The 19,061-nt window shown below is 43.0% G+C and overlaps 1 protein-coding gene across 4 annotated transcripts; it reads left to right on the top strand.

Moving 5' to 3' along the window:
* Nucleotides 1-516: 516 nt before the first annotated feature.
* NUDT13 (nudix hydrolase 13) lies at nt 517-19,051 on the top strand. Of its 4 annotated transcripts, none has more exons than XM_083614241.1 (10): nt 517-637; nt 3,881-3,974; nt 5,294-5,396; nt 6,237-6,376; nt 7,701-7,808; nt 8,966-9,072; nt 10,706-10,831; nt 11,850-11,961; nt 13,602-13,756; nt 14,542-14,889. In XM_083614241.1, the coding sequence occupies exons 3-10, from the start codon at nt 5,392-5,394 to the stop codon at nt 14,734-14,736; spliced, it is 948 nt and encodes a 315-aa protein (XP_083470367.1). In that variant the 5' UTR covers nt 517-637; nt 3,881-3,974; nt 5,294-5,391; the 3' UTR covers nt 14,737-14,889. The 4 variants fall into 4 exon arrangements, 3 of the variants coding, with proteins under 3 accessions (XP_083470367.1, XP_083470368.1, XP_083470366.1); XR_014548149.1 differs by lacking the exon at nt 517-637 and adding an exon at nt 17,059-19,051 and having other exon boundaries at nt 3,837-3,974; nt 13,602-13,767; nt 14,556-14,766; XM_083614242.1 differs by lacking the exons at nt 517-637; nt 3,881-3,974 and adding an exon at nt 3,759-3,829.
* The last annotated feature ends 10 nt before the right edge of the window (nt 19,052-19,061 follow it).

Raw genomic sequence — 19,061 nt, 5'->3', positions numbered from 1 at the left:
AAAGTCATAGAGTAGCCTGTCCTTTGTTCTCCCACTTGCACCAAGTGACGAGGTCAAAGCTGGATGCTCCAGGCTTAGACCACTTGGTTTAAGCACACCATCTTATACAAATATACAAATAATTTACCTCTTTTTGAAACCTCAGTTAAACCTCAGTTAAACTGCCTGTGTTTTGTAGTGCTGTGTGGGAAAGCACATGAATATGACCTTTGGAGAGTTTGTAAGTAAAGCATTTTTTAACTTCCCAAATGTGTAGTCTCTTTCTATGCTAAGGGAAGTGGGGAACTCTGGAAGCAACTTGTAAGGGTTAAAGGTCTAACAACCTATATTTCCACACTTTACTTTGGTGCATTTTTGTGATTTTAAATCTCTGCTGGGGCTTCCTCACCAAAGAGTACTCACCCCAAAAACTGTATCTTAGGCAGCCAGGGAATTCTCCTTTTTATTTTAATATATTTTATTTTTTCCTTTTACCAGACTAACACCAACAACTCCCACCACCCTTAAAAATTATAGTTCCAGAATTCTTTGGTGAAAGCCATAACTGTTAATGGGGCATCATACTGAGTTAAATGCATAGTGCCAATGTGACCATAATGGCTTATAAAACCAGTCTCCTTACCCACAGCATAGTACAGTAAGTAATTTTTCGAGTAAACTGTGTTAGAAGCATTATATGTTAATAGACGAAAGCTCCATCTATCTTTCTGCCAAGCAAGCCAGACATTTCCTTTATCATAGACACTACTCTAGTCTTGCTTGTTATAAAGAGATTTATGTGAGCTGTTTTCTCAGTTAATCCTATTAGCCTTGTGGATTAACTGGATAGTGTTTGCTATATTCAAGAAGCTCGTGAGAAACACTCAAGCATAACTCGGCAGTGCTGTATATCATTCGAAGAACAAGTGTGCCGTATCCCCGTAATGGCTCGTTTTTAAAATTGTGTATGGATATATATCTTCCAGTTAAATGCCTGGCAACCTTTATTACTGTCTTTGAGAACAAAACAAAAAGGATGGCACTATCAATATACTTTGTAAATACTCCCATTTATTTATTTATTTATTTATTTATTTATTTATTTATTTATCGTTTAGTTTAAGAATTCATCAGCCAGAGTGCCTTAAGCATACAAATGGCATCCTCAAAGTGGTTGTTTAATCTACACAACTTCAGAGACTTCATTTAACTCCCCCCCCCATACAGTGGTGCCTCGGGTTAAGAACTTAATTTGTTCTGAAGGTTCGTTCTTAACCTGAAGTACCACTTTAGCTAATGGGGCTTCCTGCTGCCATCACGCAATTTCTGTTCTCATCCTGAAGCAAAGTTCTTAACCCGAGGTACTATTTCTGGGTTAGCGGAGTCTGTAACCTGAAGCGTATGTAACCTGAAGCGTATGTAACCCGAGGTACCACTGTAGACTGAATATTGTTACTGACTCCTCATTCAGTAAGATCAGTGTTGGCTGCAGTACTCAAACAGCTCCAGGCTCTGAGGAGTTCTGGCTGAAAAAAAGCCCTGGGTAGAACTGAGGAAATTCTGTGACTGAAATTCTGGAGAGCTGCTGCCGGCTGTAGCAGCTCTCCAACATTGAGGTAGAAAGACCAATTACCTGGCTTGGTACAAAGCAGGTACATTTGTTCCTGTGAATGTGATTTTGCTGCTGGGCCAGTTGCCAGAGAAGCAAGAGGCAGTTAAGGCTGGTTCCCCCCCCGCCCCCGCCTTAATGGTTCACATCAGATGAATACAACAAGATTTGTGTGGCATCTTACGCATTTATTCTGGGTTCTGCTCCAAACCGCACCAAAATCTGGATTCATAAATACATAGCTGGTTCTGCCCAGGGCCTGGCTCTGAGTTCCACTATCACAACTAGAAAGGTCACCTGCAGTCTCAATACAGAAACCAGAAATTTGAGTTGGCAGTCTTATTGGGAAAATAGAAAACAATAGTATAGCAATTCTGCGTAAACACTACTAACGTAAGGGCAGAGGAAGATAAGATCTAGTTCAGCATCCTTTTCCCCAACTAGATGCCTCCGGGAAAGCCACAGGTTGACAAATATTTTGTTGTTGCTGCTTTTAAAAAGCGGCTTGCTCATTAATTTTTGTGTTGTAATTACTAACAATAATTTCCTGCTATAATAATTTTTGGTGTTCATTATTGTGTTTGATGAAGGTGTTTTTTTATATGGTAGATAATTTTTTGGGAGAAACACTTTTAGTACATTTGCATTGCTTTAACACATTTTCTATTGTTAGCTTTATTTTTTGTGTACTGGTGCCTTTCAGGACTCCTTTTGGCTGTGTGAAGCATTGCATAAATTTAAACCATGGGGTGGCAAACTAAGGTCCGCGGGTTGAATCAGGCCCAATTGCCTTCTAGATCCGGCCTGCAGACGGTCCAGGAATCCAGGCAGCCAGCATAGTGCGTGTGTGTGTGATGGTTTTTGCGACTCAGCCAGGCTTGGGGGTCAAAAGTGAGACGGGTGGCTGCTTGAGACAAGCCCCTTCTCCGTCCGTCGCGTGCATGCAGCAATATTTTCTTCCGGGGTGGGGAAGAGTGAAAAGGAGCCACAGTTCGGATTTCCACCATGGAGCTGCTGGCGACTGACCTCAGGAAGGGCAGTTGCGGCGGCAGGGGCTCGGAGGTGTCTTGGGACCGACGCCCGCCGGTGTCTGTGACGGCGGTTCTCCCTGCTACAGGAAGCGGGGAGCGCCTGGGCGGCTACACTCCAAAGCATTTCAGTGCTCTACTGGGGAGGCTGCTTGTTAGCTACATGGTGCAAGCCATGGAAAGGTAAATAGCAGCCGCCTAGTCTTCCCTTGGACGCGGGTGGTGCTGTGGTTTAAACCACAGAGCCTAGGACTTGCCGATCAGAAGGTTGGTGGTTCGAATCCCCACAACGGGGTGAGCTCCCGTTGCTTGGTCCCTGCTCCTGCCAACCTAGCAGTTCGAAAGCACGTCAAAGTGCAAGTAGATAAATAGGTACTGCTCTGGCGGCAAGGTAAACGGCGTTTCCGTGCACTGCTCTGGTTCGCCAGAAGCGGCTTAGTCATGCTGGCCACATGACCTGGAAGCTGTACACCGACTCCCTCGGCCAATAAAGCGAGATGAGCGCCGCAACCCCAGAGTCGGTCATGACTGGACCTAATGGTCAGGGGTCCTTTAGTCTTCCCTCATGCGGGGAAAAGAATATTTTTGCTTGAGTGGCGCCAGCCTGACTTAGCGTGGCCAACGGCTTTTCCTTTCACCCACGCATGTGCACACGCTCTCCAAGGCTGACAGGAATGGTGCACTTACCTCAGCCCCCCACCCCGCCTTACGAGAGAAATAATAACTGTCAACGCGTAAAACGCAAAGGAAGCAGCGTGTGTGTATGAGGAAACACCCCCCCAAATCACATTTGTGCAACATTGGGGTTGGTCCCAATAAGGGTTTTTGCAAAAAATGTGGGTCATAATCATGGCAACATATAGTCTGGCCCCCCCACAAGGTCTGAGGGACAGTGGACCGGCCCCCTGCTGAAAAAGTTTGCTGACCCCTGATTTAAACCAACGTTGGAGGAAAATGAGGAAGGGGCTATCCAAATCCTACTAACATTGGTAAGCACTTTAGAGCACTTTCAGCATAGGTACCTCCACTCTTGGTTATGTTGTTAATGGAATTGTACCTGCTGAACTACACTTCCCAGAGGCCCATTTTGAGCCAAAGGATTATGGGTAGTGTAGTTCGGATTAAGAGACAAGCTGAACCGAGCGCCAATCAGTGTGGAGTGTTTGCTAAATGTTTCCTGCTGACGGAAACTGCCGTGTGCTTTTATATAACAGTAAGTGAAAAGCTTTCATTTGTCATTCTTGACTACTGTCTGACCCTGCAGGGATTTAAGACTGAGAAGCAGCTTGGAGGAAAAAGCAAATCTGCACTTTTGAGATCTGAAGTTCAACTTCTCTGTGACTGATTTAACATTTACGGTATGGAAGAACCCGCCACAGAGCCTTCCTGGGACTTTGAATTCCTTCACTGATGACAGAAATCCCGCTTACATATAACTCTTTCTTGCTCTTTGACATTGCACAGATAGAAATAGGACATTTGTAATAAGGAACAGATCTTGTTTTCAAAACTAAAAATTAATTTCTGAGTGCTTCTCTCTTTCCACTTTTGCATATGCCTGAAGACTTTTGTTCGCCTACTGTAGTACTACTGTAGAAGTACTGAGTAAGCTCAGAGGCTGTGACTGATCCAGTGAGTCACATGACTGAGTAGAGATTTCATCCTGGGTTTCTCCCAAATCAGATACTCTTAACTCTGCACCATGTCAGTAAATCATCTTGCAACTGAAGTTACAGTATTTCCATTGTTATTGCATATTTTATACTTTTTAATATTTTTATATACTTTTATCTCTGATCCGCTTTGCAATTTTGAATGGCAAATGGTATAGAAACAGAAATAATAAATAAATCCCATCAAATTTAGTGGGAGTCAAGGGCTTTCTACTGAGTAAACATGCATAGGATTGCATTTTAGTCTCCTGCTTGATAGAATAGCTGCAACTGTAATGCAGCCAGCAGCTATTATTGGCGGATAGAATGGAAGGAAAGTTAATGTACCTTTGTGCTTTTTAAAATACATTCCACGGGGAGGGAGAGCTACCAGAAAATAAGGACTTTTTTCTGGTAAGTAGGAAGAGCTGGGGCTTCTGCAGCTGTTCCTGAACTCTCTTCTGTCTGTGACTTTTAGGGCAAAGTACAGTTTCTTCTCAAATGTGAGTTGTCAGACAGTAAAGATCTGAGGATACTACAGGATTCTATGACACCCTGTTTGTTTTTTCCTGTTCTGTTTGGATGGTGCAGCTAAAGTGGAACATAAGAAATTCATTTCATGCATAGTTACAGTAGCAAGAGTTTTACTGGCAAAAAAAATGGAGACTGTAAATGATACCTTCTGTAGGTGAGCAGACAGAAAATGTGGGTGTTTGCATTAATGGTTTAACTTACAGTTTTTACAAGAACAAGAGAGAAAAAAGACAGTAAGGCATGCTTGTGGTAAATCGGGTTTTTATTCATTTTTATTGAATATTGAAAGAACTTGATTTTCCCAAAAATGCAATATGGGTTCACAGTGTTGATTTTCCTCATTCATAAATGAGGATCCACCAGGGTTATTATAAGTCGTGTGTGTGTGTGTGTGTGTGTGTGTGTGTGTGTGCATATATATCCTTGAAGATGTATATGTGTGCATATGTATGACTTATTAATAATAGTATGGTATTTTTCTTGTTTTTAAGCTATGGCACACAAGATGGTAATCACTTTGGTCTATTGAGTGGGATATAGAAGAGCTTCTTCTCAGTATTCCAGGCTGCATTCAACCTATGTCAAGAAAATGAGGTAAATGCTTAACCTGTGGGGAATTTGAGCCCAATATGCTAGAATTTGTTGTTAATGGGATAAAGCTAGAATTACTCCAGTATGTTTTTACGACTTACTGTTTTAATTACCCAGACATTTGGTGGCTGAAGACTAAGGTCCATAGCAATCTCTGGATAGAATCGTGTTTTTAATTGTAACTGTTTTTCGTTTTCACTGTAATTGTTTTTAGAAGGTTTTAGAATGTTGGGTTTTGTTGCTGTTGTTACTAAATTATGGATACGTTTGCTGGCATGGGCTTGTTTGGGAGGAAAGGTAAGATTCAATCAATCAGTCAATAATAGACCTTGTATTATCAGTATTTTTTCAAGTATCTGGAGCACAAAGATGGAGAATGCAACAACAGGTTCTGCCACAGAATACTTTGGATACAGCCCTGTACCCATATTCCCTGTACAGTGGTACCTCGGGTTACATACGCTTCAGGTTACAGACTCCGCTAACCCAGAAATAGTACCTTGGGTTAAGAACTTTGCTTCAGGATGAGAACAGAAATCGTGCTCCAGCGACACGGCGGCGGCAGGAGGCCCCATTAGCTAAAGTGGTGCTTCAGGTTAAGAACAGTTTCAGGTTAAGAACAGACCTCCAGAACAAATTAAATACTTAACCCGAGGTACCACTGTACTGGGAATAACCCCCATTGATCTGAGATGGACTTACTTCTGTGTAGAAGTAAGTAAGGAAATTACATGTTGGGCTGCAGTGGGAAACTCGCCCGGAGAAAATACCGTAGGAACAGATGCGTAGGCTTGCACAGTTAGTCTTCATGTGCTGCACTTTCTGATCCTTTCCCACCTGCAGGTATATGTCCGAACTAAAAGACAATGATGACGCTTGCAGGAAAGCCTCTAACTTGGGAACTTTCTTCCTGTTTCACAACTACTCTCCCTTACTGCGAGAGAAAGGAAACATGCTCCTGGCGCCAAAGCTAAATGCAGCAGGTAACAAGTTTATTCTGCAACAATCCTTCCTTTTCGCGAGAAATGTCCTATCTGTTAAGGTGTTAAAGATGCTTTTAGTGCCTGCTCCCAAAGAACCTGGGAGAACAGTAGATTAAGCAGTGGAAGGTGGTCCGTTAGGGCAAAGGAGGCATTGCCTCACTAACCTCAGTCTGCCCCCAGCCAGCCCCCACCTGCCAGCCTTATTACTTACAAGCAGTCCAGCGGGAAGCACTGCCTGTCCGCTTCCTTCCACCTCAGCCTCAGTGTTGTCCTTGGAGAATTCAACAGTGAGAAGGATGAGAGAGGACAGGGATAAACCTAAAATTTGTTGTCTCTGTCTGTCGTTGGGTTTTCCTTCTCCTGCGGTTGGCTTCTGTATCGCTGAGTTTAAATGGGAGGGGGGAGAGAGAGAGAAGTCAGGGGTTAGAAATTTTCAGCAGGAAGGTATCAGCACTCTAATAAAACTTAAATTCCTGGCGTTCCTTGATGAAACTTTTAAGCATGATGGCAAGGGGTGACATAACTGGGTTTCCGAGCCCCACAGGCGTGCCGCAGAAAGAATGTAGTAGGTCAAGGGAGCCATGGACTCAAAAAGGTTGAAAACCTCTGTACTAGAGGTGCCGCAGGCCTGATCTAGCAAGGCTGTGCTTATGTTCCTATGAAATTTTCAACTGTGAAACAAATTTCAAAACGACTTCAGGTTTTATGGTAGAGATTTATAAAATATACCTGTGGCTTTTGTTTTAGGACAGCGGTCTAGGCCTGGGCGATGTACTGATACATCAGTGATGAAGGATGCTTGAAATCAGGGTGTGTGTGAGAGAAGGAAGGCACAGGGAGAATCAGGCATGTGGTGAAGGATGCTTGAAATCAGGGTGTGAGTGAGTGAAGGAAAGAGCTGTGAGATTGGGCGTGCGATGAAGGAGTGTGGAGAATCGGGTGGGTGGTGAAGGAGACTTCAGATTGGGCAGGAATGCACTGGAGCCCACAGGACAAATCAGCTCCTTGGAGAATAGGCTGCCTTGAGAGGAAGGGACTTGTGGTGCTGGGGAAGCTAGCAAGCAAGGAGACGGTGCTCGTCTTTCCCCTCTCCTAGCTTGGGGTGTGTGTGTGTGTGTGTGTGTGTGTGTGTGTGTGTTCCATCTCCTCCATTTCAACATAGCGATGTATCGTCATATCTCGATGTTTGGCTGGTGATACATCGCAATGTTGAAAAGCTGACATCGCCCATCCCTACAGCTGTCCCAGATTACAGAAATGTTAACCAATGTTGTGCTGATGTGCCTTTCTAAGCTTCCTCTTCCTCTGTTTGTCTGGTTTTCAGAAATTAAGAGGATTCTAGAGAAGTTCAAACAGAGCGAAGAAAAGATAGAGGATTCCATGCTGGTTGGATGTTCAAATGAGTGCAGGCCGTATTTTGCTTTGGACCTAGGTTAGAATGACCTTTTGTATACTGTTGCATGCAACCCGAATCTCCAAGCAGCGAAAGACTGCAGGGGTTCCTGCACTTACCCAGGGTTCAGTTTCCTTGGAATGAAGTTCAGTGGCGACTGTGGTATTTTTAGGATAAGTGGCTTTGTTTACACACACAGAAAGAACATAGGATGGAGGGGCTCACAGCATTAACAACCCAACAGATCTTGCTTCTTGATTAGGTTTCCAGCTTCCAGCACCAGCCAGCAAACTCCCAGACACAACTCTGGCTATTGTTCTTCTAACCTAGGATGAGGTGGCGTCTAGCCAAGTGCAGGGAGCAAGGAAACCTATCCACGTCCCTTCTTGGAGAGTGCCATTGCTTAGTTGAGATGCTGATGAGAGCACAACTCCCATCATCCCTCATCACTGGTTCTTCTAGCTAGGGATGGTGGGAGTTGTAGTCCAGCAACAGCTGGTGACCCAAGTATGAGAAACACTGAAGGCAAGGAAACTTGTCTGAGAAGTTCAGCAGCCTGTTCTACTACTAGATTCTAAGCCTCACCAGATACAGGATCACAGGCCTGGAAGGGATCCAAGGATATCATCCAGACTGACCTCCCCAACCCATAACAATACATATATATCCAGCTCTAATCGCGAGGTGGGAGATAGCCAGTTCTTCAGCCCCCAATAATGTGCCCCAATGTGCATCCCTTTATGCTTAATTGTATTGAATTTGATTTCTTATTTTGGTGCCCATTCACTCACTCAATTTGGAGCCATCCTTCTGGAACACTTGGCAGAAAAGTTGCCCTTTCACCATCCTGAATAATATGGTGTCACCTTCAAACTTGTATACAGGCCTATATTTTTCACACCCGCTTTTCACTGAAGTCGATTTGTCCTAATGTGTCTTCATTTTGTAAGAATATACTGCTTTTGAGATGACGTTGATGCCTGTGTGACAGCAGCAGTCTCATCTGGGAGCTGCCCAGAGTGACTGGGGAAACCCAGCCAGATGGGCGGGGTGTAAATACTAAATTTATTATTATTATTATCATCAGCTACAGTGCCATAATCATGTGCTATTGATATAGATCAAAGGGCGTGGGGTACGTGGGGGTAGGCGTAGTAACTGAGATATCCAATTCCCACAGATTTATTGAATTCCAGGATCCTTGGAAAGATCTGCCCTTGAAGCTGAACTCAATGGATCATTTGGGGAAATGAGGAAAGCTTTCTTCCAGTTAGAAGAAGAAGATGCCAGTTTGATTTCCACGGTAGGATTTTACGTGTAAACACAGAGACTGCTTGTGTTGGGTATTATATTACTGTTAGAAAGCTGAAAATCCAGATTTTCTTACCTCTGCAGATTCTGGCCCTGTGAACTCATTTTTCTCTCCCACTTTTTATTCTCCTCACAAATATCCTTCCAGCCTTATCATCTCTGCCTCATTCCTCCAACCCTCCTTCCATCACCGTAGGCCCGTTTGCCTGCTATCAGGACAGCCCAGCTGACCCAATGACATTCAGAGACCCTGATCAGAGTGGGCCGAATATTTTTAGCCAAAGAACCTGGGGCCTGTCATGCCTTGCCCCTCTGTGATAGTGAGACAGGCTGCCACTTGCTGCTAGAGACTCCACCACACAATCCCTTAGGTCAGGGGTAGGCACCCTGTAGGCGCGGACGGTCCAGGAATCAGCGTGTTTTTACATGAGTAGAATGTGTTTTATTTAAAATGCATCTCTGGGTTATTTGTGGGGTATAGGAATTTGTTCACTTCCCCCACTCTCAAAATATAGTCTGGCCCACCACATGGTCTGAGGGACGGTGGATCGGCCCACGGCTGAAAAAGGTTGCTTAGGTGGTTGAGCATTGGCTTAGAATCCTAGGTGTACTTCCTGGCATCTCCAGGCAGGGCTGAAGAGAACCCTACCTGAAATTCTGGAGACCTCCTGCCAGTCAGTGTATACAAGATACTGAGCTAGACGGACCTGATTCACTATGATGCAGCTTCCCATGTAGAACACATTGATGTAAGAGGGAGGGTGAAACTGGACCGCTTCTTATACTTATTGCAGTTTGGGGCTGGTTCCCACATTTCACTTTCCCACATCAAAGTCCTCAAGAAATGGTTTTATCTTTTTGGTTGAAGTGTGCCCAGCCCACGGCAATGTCAGCTGTTGTTTATTCACCACACTGCGGGAGAACCAACTCTTACTGGAGCTGGCAATTGGGTTGTCCAGGGCCAAAGATGTGCATACACTCCACAGCTGTGATGCTCTTACTTGAGGGGCATCAAAATGGGCTCTTGAAGACAATAAAGCCCTCAAAGGGCTGCAGTGGTGATTAAGGAAAGCAATCCATTGGGGAGTAATTTATTCTGATTTTATAACCCCCCCCCCGGCAATACTTGAGCAGCCTGCTCCTGAGAGCAAGTGGACACGGAGGCCAAAGAAGATGGTGGGTGGCTCCTTTTGTTACAGTGCTAGCATGGTGTATTGTCTAGAGTGTTGTGTTTGGTTGTGGGAATCTCAGATCTGTCTCTCATCCATGAAGCTCAGTGGTTATTCTTGGGCAAGCCTCTGCCTAGCCTACTTGACCTGAGGGTTTTTCTGTTAGAGGTTGTGCTACTGTTAGAGGATGTGTGGGGAACCTTCAGATGTTCTTGAACTACAACTTCCCTCAGCCCCCCAAGATGGCCAATGTCTAGGGATGATGGAAGTTGTGGTTCAGCAACATCTGGCAGGCCAAAGATTCCTCACACCTGTGCCATATGGAAAGAAAATATGCATTTCCTGGAGCAATTTGTTCTTATTTTGTAAACCAAGTATTGATGGGGGGGGCGGTTAACAAATGGGTTGCAGTTTGTATCCTCTCAGCGTTCTTCATAACCTGATTGATGTTTATAGGCTCAGGCTCTCCTTCGTTGGCATGATAACAACCAGTATTGTGGGAAAACAGGACAGCTCACCGTGAAGAACTTGGCTGGAAGCAAACGGGTTTGTCAGAGCAGTGAAATAATCTATTACCCACAGGTGGGCAACCTCAAATATTTTTGTCCAGCTGGCATGTGTCTTTGAACTCTGATCATGCATCTTGCTTGTCTGGATGGGGGACAGAGAAGGGTGTGTGGGTGTATCTAGAAACTAGCCAACTGTACAAAGGTAAAATTTGCATCCAGTGCTCCACCTACTTTTGGTTCCCCTCACCGGTGGCACATGGTCCTTGAAAGGTTGCCAAGAGAGGAGCAGAAATTTATTATATTCACTGGACACCCAGTTACCTGGGCTCTCTGGGCGATGTACAATTGAACCATTTACCGTGATTAAAACAAAAACAAAATAAGCAATTAATTGTAATCATAGTATGCATTGTTGTTGTTGTTTGTTGTCAAATAATATGGAAGCCAAAATTGTACGGAGAAAGTTGATCACAAACAACTAAAATAATCTAAAAGGACAAAGCACCTTCTGACCATCATAAAAGCCATAAAAATGTCACTCTCAATATTTTTAAAGGATTAAGATGGTGTTCAAAGGCCTGAGGGAACAGAGAAGTCTTTGCCTGGTGCCTGAAATATGTTAGTGAAGGTGTCAGACAAGCTTCTCTAGGGAAGCATTGTGTAACAGGGGAACCATCAAGGCCCCCTCCTTCAGAATTCCCCAGTACCATGGATTGGATCCCAATCCTAGCATCTTCAAACACACCCAGCCCCCCACCCCACCTGCATAGCTACTATTTGAAAAAGTTTTAAAGAGACAGAGATGCATTCCACATCTCTTGTTTCCGCAAGAGCACTAAGGTGGACCCTGATAGTCGGGATGGTGCCAAAGTCCGCAGCAGGATCCTGTGTTCTGAACTGCCAATTGTTTTGCTCCAGGGTCTGCCCATAACAGCCAGGAAAGTGTAAGTGTGGGGGCCTTTGTGATGATCGCTTGCATTTTTCACACATCCCACTCCTGTGGTTGCAGTTTGTACTCCATATTGGAATTAGCAGGTCTGATCCCTCTCTCAATTTCTTGTCCTTTTTGGCTTTTTTTTAAACATAAAAAGATGTCTCCAGTCGTTATTACTTTGGTGTCTGATGGGAGTCGATGCCTTCTCGTACGGCAAGCATCGTTTCCTAAAGGGATGTACAGTGCTCTGTCTGGCTTCTGTGATATAGGTAAGGAAACATGTGACACCAGACTGTTAAGTTTGCATGCACAGTATTCTAATTAGAGGACTGCTGCCTCAGAGCATGTGGTAGAAAACTTGCTCACTAGAGATGATATGTGATGAGTTGTGGGGAACCTAACAAGAATTTGCTCATTGTTTGGCACGTAACTTACGAACCTGGGGAAGCAACAATTAATGGCTATATTGCACTTACTCTGAAACTAACAATAATTGAGTCAGCTCTTGAAGTACCTTGATGGACTTAGATTGAGAAACACTTGTGTTAAGCTTTTTGCAATTATATTTTCAGCATCAGTGCTGGATGGGCAGTGATTTAAAGCCTGCTTTCTTCAGGGAGTGGTTATGTGATTGAGTTCCCTATGAAAAACTTGGTTGCATAGGCAATCCAACCGTGTCTCTACCTGCCCCTCAGTTAATGTCACGTATGATGTCAGGTGTGGGGTACATAGCCTTGGTGTGGGGAAAACAGCTTTGCAGGCCAAATTGGGTTCCTTTCTTGGCCTAACTTGGTGTTTGGACTGAGTCCTGCTTTAGGACTCATGATAACAGCTGTCTTGTACTGTGTCACACCATTGGTCCAAATAGCACAGTACTGTAAGAGCTGCAGCTCAAAGGTAAAAGTGGATTAATACCATAAAGGCAAAATGGATTTCTGGAAGGAACTTCATTACTCTTGCATTTTTCCTGCTGAAGCTGAAGTCTGAAAAAGGTGCAAGTAGATATGAGAAGGAAGCCATATTCTGCTGTTTTAGATTCCCGTGTTTAGCATTTAGCAGTTAGTGAGGGTGGTGATAAAGATTAGCTGAAGAAAGGAGCTCTGTTAAAGTACTGAGGGAAACTAGCCTGTAAAGGAAACATGTGTATCTCCATTGGTAGTCAGTCCCCTGTTCTGTTGGTTCCCTTGATCCAAAACACCAGAGTCACTTTTTACAGTGGCTCTCCAGCAATCCACTAGCCAAGTAAATTCTCCACTTGTCAGAATGCATAGTTAAGATCAAGTCTCATCTCTTCCAACTTACTTGGGCACTTGACCAGTAAAAAATAAATAAATTGGTCAGCTGTCCCATCAAGCATTTTTTAATTTATCTTTATTATCACCAAGTTTAATCATTGTGTTTATTTGTCAAAAACAAGTAAGTTAACTGCTATTGTGAAATAGTGAATTAACTTTTTAAAGACTTGCAATAAATTATTATGACTTAACAATGTTAGGTAGGCTTTTCAAAGATGTGAACAATTCACGGAACAGTTCTTGTCATTGGTTTTTATCCTAACTCAACAGGGACGAGTCTGCATTTCATTTAAGAAGAAAACGTAACAGTAAGCAACTATTAAATGCTGGTTTTTCAAAGGCAGTTCTACCACCAGGTAGCAAGCCACCTCTTCAGACACCACCAGCATCAAGCCTTCATGATAAAAAAAAGTTGGTTGACTGACTATGCTTGACCAACCCTGCTTCAACTGTGTTAAAATAGGGCATTTAACCTAAAAGGTGGGCTGGAAATCCATTAAGCATAAACAAGAAATGCTTATCGTGAGGTAGATCCTCATGCCTTCTCAAAAGAAAACTTGTAAGCATTCTCTCAGGATATGATGCAGCCCTTAGAGACTCTTTCTACTCCCAAGGTGAAACTCTGGAAGAGACACTCCGTCGAGAAGTGGCTGAAGAGGTGGGGTTAGAGGTGGAGTCTATGAGCTATTCTGCATCTCAGCATTGGCCATTCCCAAGCAGCACGCTAATGATTGGCTGCCATGCCCTGGTGAACCCGCAACGGAGCAAGGTAAGGAGGTGGTGGTGGAATCTTTCATTTGATCCACTTACCTTGTTGGACTACAATTCCTATCACCGCTGACCAGTGGCTAAACTGGCTGGAGATTATGGGAGTTGTAGTCCAACAACATCTGGGGACCCAAGGTTACCGAACCAAACTTTATTGATTTGGCTTATCTAAATGTATATATGATCAGTGACGTAAAATTCTTCGCCGTCTTGGTTCTTCTGTGGTTTTGACTACCGAAAACAGTTCTGGAGAGCATGAAGGTGCATTTGTATTCCCAGCCCTGCTTGTCTATCCAAGCAGCCTGGCAAGCAGAAGTTATTTCACTGTCGTAAATAGTTGACTCTAATAGATATGTGTGTAAACACACAAACACACACACGCATATTTGTCGTTGTTGGCATCTGTTTGGCTCGAGAGACAATGGAGTGTGCCTCTGGGGGTGAGATCAACTTGCTGTGTTAGCAGCACTGAAGTGACCTCTCTGAGGTCCTGGGCTTCTCATATGACAAGCCCCCACCCCCCACCCCAGTCTTGCTGATGTGGTCCAAAGGAAAGCAGAGAAATATGTTTGGCACCAGCCAGGCTGCAGGAGTTGCTGTTAAGATAGGTTATTGTTATTAACTTCACATTGATTGGGGGGAGAGGCAGGAGTCCATTGTCTAGCCACGAGGTGATTGTGTGACAGGGGCAAGACTGGTACTTGAGGCATCCTGTCTATTAACTACAACACTACTCTAAGCTCTCATTATGACGCTGTTTTTATTTTTAAAACTTTTCATTTGCAGATTAGTATCAACAGACAGGAGCTAGAAGCTGCTGAGTGGTTCAGCCATGGGGAAGTGGTGAAGGCTCTTGGGCGGAACCCAAAACCTTCCAAAGACAAGGATGACAACCTCTCATTTTGGGTGCCACCTAAGCAAGCCATAGCCCATCAGCTGATTCAGGAATGGGTCAAAAAGCAAGGTCCTGTGCCTACTTAGAGACACTTATTCAATCATTTACTGCTCCAGGTAAAAATCCAAGTGCCAGTTGGCCTCCTAATTTCAGTGACTCCATATGTTAAGATTTTTTGCAGGACATTTATAGGCAGAGAGGGTGGTTCCATTTCACACTTTTGCCTGAGGCTAAAGAATTTGCCCTAAGTTTAAAGCAATGGTAGCCAGCCTTTTCGGGCTCATGAGCACGTTTGATTCTATGATTTGCAATTGTCGTGGGCACCACACCCACCCACCCACCCCTCTGCTGTTGGCAACAGTAAAATGAGTATTTCAGGCCCAAATTCAGTGGGAAAAGGAGCGAGGGGCATGGATCCCATGGCCAGTGACATGTTGGCAAGCTCTGGTCTAAAGACTCTCCCGATGTTTTGTAAAAACATCGGGAGAGGGTTGGTAGTTTTAAATACCTGGGCATTTATATCTCTGAGGACCTCTCATGGACTGCAAATATTAATATGGTTGTGAGGAAGGTGCAGGGGAGGTTGTATTTCCTGAGAATGCTCAGGGGACTGAATCTATCTCAGCACCTACTTCTGTCCTATTATCACAGTACCATCGAGAGTGTCTTAACCTATAGTGTATTATCGTGGTATGGGAGCAGCTCCGAAACGGATAAAAAAGCTTTACAGAGAATAATTAAAATTGCCCAGAATGTTATTGGGCTCCAACTACCAACCCTGGATGAGATCTTCACGTCTCGCACTTTGAAGAAGTCACACAATATCCTGAGAGATCCCACCCATCCTGCTCACAACTTCTTTGAACTGTTGCCTTCGGGCAGAAGATATAGGACAATGAAAACACGAACCACACGCCTTCTGAATAGTTTCTATCCAAGAGCTCTGATTGCACTAAATAATGATCTCAGGGCCAGTTGCAAGAAATAGCAAGCAGGGAGTAGGAAGGAATGAGATAGGTTTTAGGTTATGTTATGCCTTTAAATAGGTTATGTTATATTCTGGATTATGTTATGTTTTATAGATTATGAATAGGATGAGAGTGTTGGAGATACGTGTAAATGTGTATGTGAACCCGGTCTTTGGGGGGTTGTTTGATTTTCGTTGTTGTGTATACTGTGTATATACGGACAATGACAATAAATTTATCTAAATCTAAATCTAAATCTAAAATTCTTTGCTGGATACAATGCCAAAGTTCCAATTAAAAACAAAAGCCTCTCAAAAGCTTACGCCACCAGAAATGTGATCTATTTATTTTATTTAGTGACATTTATATGCTACTTAATTGTACAAACTTCTAAACAGTTTGAAGCCAGCCGGCAGCTGAAAAACGAATACTCTACAGTTATTTGTAAAGTTCACGTTAGTAAAGGCGTTCAGCTCTCATCTTCTGTTTCGCTTCCTCTGTGACAGCCTGCAACTGAATTCCATCTTCCTGGCAGAAAGTAATTAGACTTGCCTTTAGAATGCAGCTCTTAGTATTTACTGCTATTGCTATAAGCTCTCTGAGGTTTGAACTGTTTCCTACTTCTTTTAAGGAACTGATATATCAAACCAGAATTATTATTATTATTATTATTATTATTATTATTATTATTATTTGCTTCATTGTTTCTCTATGGTAGTTCACAATTTTTCCTGTCCTGGGCGTTGTCTGTGTATAACACTCTCATCCTGCAAATAAAAAGGATTCCATCAGCCCAGATTTCTTCTTTCTGGGAATATTGCCCATACACTGCTTCCAAGCCAGAGTGCTCAACTGTTTTCTTGTTCGAGAAGGCTGCAAAAATAAAGCTGGAATAAGGTTGCAGTGATAAATGCGGTTGAAGCACCCATTAGGTTCAACAGCTTATTTAATTAAATGTTCCAGATGGAAACTCAGATCAGTTATATGGAGGTCACATTCAGTTCAGGAGCCTGCTTATCAGTCAAAATGTGGAAGGCACAGCAACTGCCGTGTCCTCAGGAAAGTTCAGTAGATGTTTCAACCCAACAGAACTCTGTACTGGGGCCTGCCACTCTCTGAGAAAAAGACCTTATGAGATTCTTGGAACCAAAGTGGAGTGGAGGGCTTCTTTTGGCCTCAACAAATGTTACACTTATCATCCACGGCCTCCTATACTGAAGTTTGGGAGCAATTGTCCATTCTTTACCATAGATGTTTGATAAATGAACTGTTAAGATTTATTTTAATTGATATTCATGCTTAAGGTAGACCATGCCCTAATTTTCCATACATGTTGAAAGACAAGCAAATGACTCTGCAAGTATTTTAGCTATCTCGAGAGTTGTTATGAGCAGCTGTAATACTATTTTTTTGTTTTTGCATAACACCCCCTCTCTCTAGGGATGTATTCCGTTCCAAGAGAAGGGTGGATTTGAAGCTTAGCAATGAATGTCAGTACTTCCTCCTATTGCGGTAAAATGTTTTGATATACAGTATTCCTTCTTTTGAGGAAGGTCAGAAGCAGATACTTATTGGTACTTAATAGAAAAGTCAGAAGAAAATAATTGAGGCAGGGTGATCATATTTATAGTAAAACTTGAACCTTGTAAACAGACCCCTACATTCCATTTTACAAAAGGAAATGCAGTGGTTTGGTTTTCAAACAGAATGCGTTCTGGGAGTCCGTTCAACTCCTGGAACCACCCGAAAACCAAAGCATGGCTTCCGATTGGCTGCAGGACGTCTGGCTTCCAAAAATTGTTCGAAAACTGGAACACTCATTTCTGGGTTCCGATCATTCGGGAGCCGATTTGTTCGAGAGCCAAGGCTTTTGGCTTCCATGGTACAACTGAAAGCTAGTCATTCTTAAGTGGGAAAAGTAATTTCTCCTTTCACCCACCCATTTTCAGTAGCAACTACTGAAGCTACTAATAGTTGGTGGCAACCTTGCGCTTCAGAAAGCTGCTAAATCGGGGTGAGTAACTTGTAGTCCACTCATTGTTCATGGCTTGCAATACCCATCATACCTGACCATTGTTCATAGTGACTGGGGCTGCTGGGAATCAAGAGTCCACTGCTGGACAAAACAGTTGAAGAATTAAGTTCTCCACTGTTCCCACTAACGCCAAACAATGAGTTGTGACATGGAACCACGGGAAGGCAGGAAGCAGCATTGCACTTGAGACCCACTTCAGGATGCAGTTTGTCTTTCAGCTGTAAACTTTCATCATGTATAACTTACGCATATGAAAAAGCAGTATCAAAATTAAAATATACTTCCAGTAACTACTTGAGGACAGAAAGACGTTAAGAGCATTCTAGAACAGCCTTTCTCAACCTGTGGATCCCCAGATGTTGCTGAACTACAACTCCCATCACCCCTAGCTTGCAAGGCCAGAGCTCAGGGATGATGGGAGTTGTAGTCCAACAACATCTGGGGACCCACAGGTTGAGAATCACTGTTTTGGAACCTTCATTGTTTTTGCCTGCAGCTGTTTTTGAATGTTTACCTACATCAAAGTTGAGTTTTAACAGTGAGGGGTGTTGGAAAGACAATAAAAACAATCTTAATGCAAACTATAATGAAGGGAGAAAAGAAAAACATTTCCCCCATTACAATTATTTAATTTTGTATGGAGAAAAAAGAGCCTGAAGAAAAGGCAGTAATCTGGCTTGGTTTTACTTTTAACAGACAGTGAGTTATTTCATTTGAAATTAGTTTACTTTCACAAGCTGGAGAGATTATGACATCATTTGGCAACTTATTAAATCAACTTGTTCATATTGCAGATGGGGAAGATGAGAGCCAGTTCAAAAGGGATATACTTAGGACTTGAGACAGAAGTCAAATCTGACTCAGCTGCATCAGGACTTCAACCTACAGTTGACTCCTTATGTAAAATAGGCTACTGACAGCCTAAATGTTGGCAAGCAAGGTCAATCCTAGTCCAAGTGCTGTTCAAACAAACAGAAAATATATCTGTACAAAGAACACAAAGAAAACCTTAAGAGCCGCGATCAGCTCAACAGATTAATGTTGCCTTCTCTGAACTGCTTAACCACAAAGATATATGCAGAAAGCTTTTTCCTGCATAATCACTGAATGCCTAATTATCTAATATTGGAGATAAATATAAAGAAGCTGCACTGAAAGATAATCAAATTTCCAGTTATTACAACTAGTAAGCAAAAAAGAAAAAAAGGGTAGAGTTGGTGTTTGATCTTTTGCAAACACTGTCTTTGCAAAAGCCCTCTGCGCCCTTCTAATATTTTTAGTACTAAAATGACAACATGAAAAAATGTACATTTATGTGATTTAATGAATATAAAAAGTCATAGAAAAATATTTTCAATCCTCCATCTTAATTTCTTACACTGTATATACGCATGACTTTTTTTTTTAA

The sequence above is a fragment of the Podarcis filfolensis genome (genome assembly GCF_964270895.1).
Source record: "Podarcis filfolensis genome assembly, chromosome: 5".
In the NCBI taxonomy this organism is placed as follows: Eukaryota; Metazoa; Chordata; class Lepidosauria; order Squamata; family Lacertidae; genus Podarcis; species Podarcis filfolensis.
The sequence above is the reverse complement of the archived record's forward strand: the minus strand, read 5'-3'. Positions and strand labels throughout refer to the sequence as shown.

Bases quoted from the DNA above. Each gene is read 5' to 3' on its own strand.
- NUDT13 (XM_083614241.1), top strand. The intron at 6,377-7,700 runs GTAACAAGTTTA...TCTGGTTTTCAG, and splicing joins GCCAAAGCTAAATGCAGCAG to AAATTAAGAGGATTCTAGAG. The intron at 10,832-11,849 runs GTGGGCAACCTC...AAACATAAAAAG, and splicing joins AAATAATCTATTACCCACAG to ATGTCTCCAGTCGTTATTAC.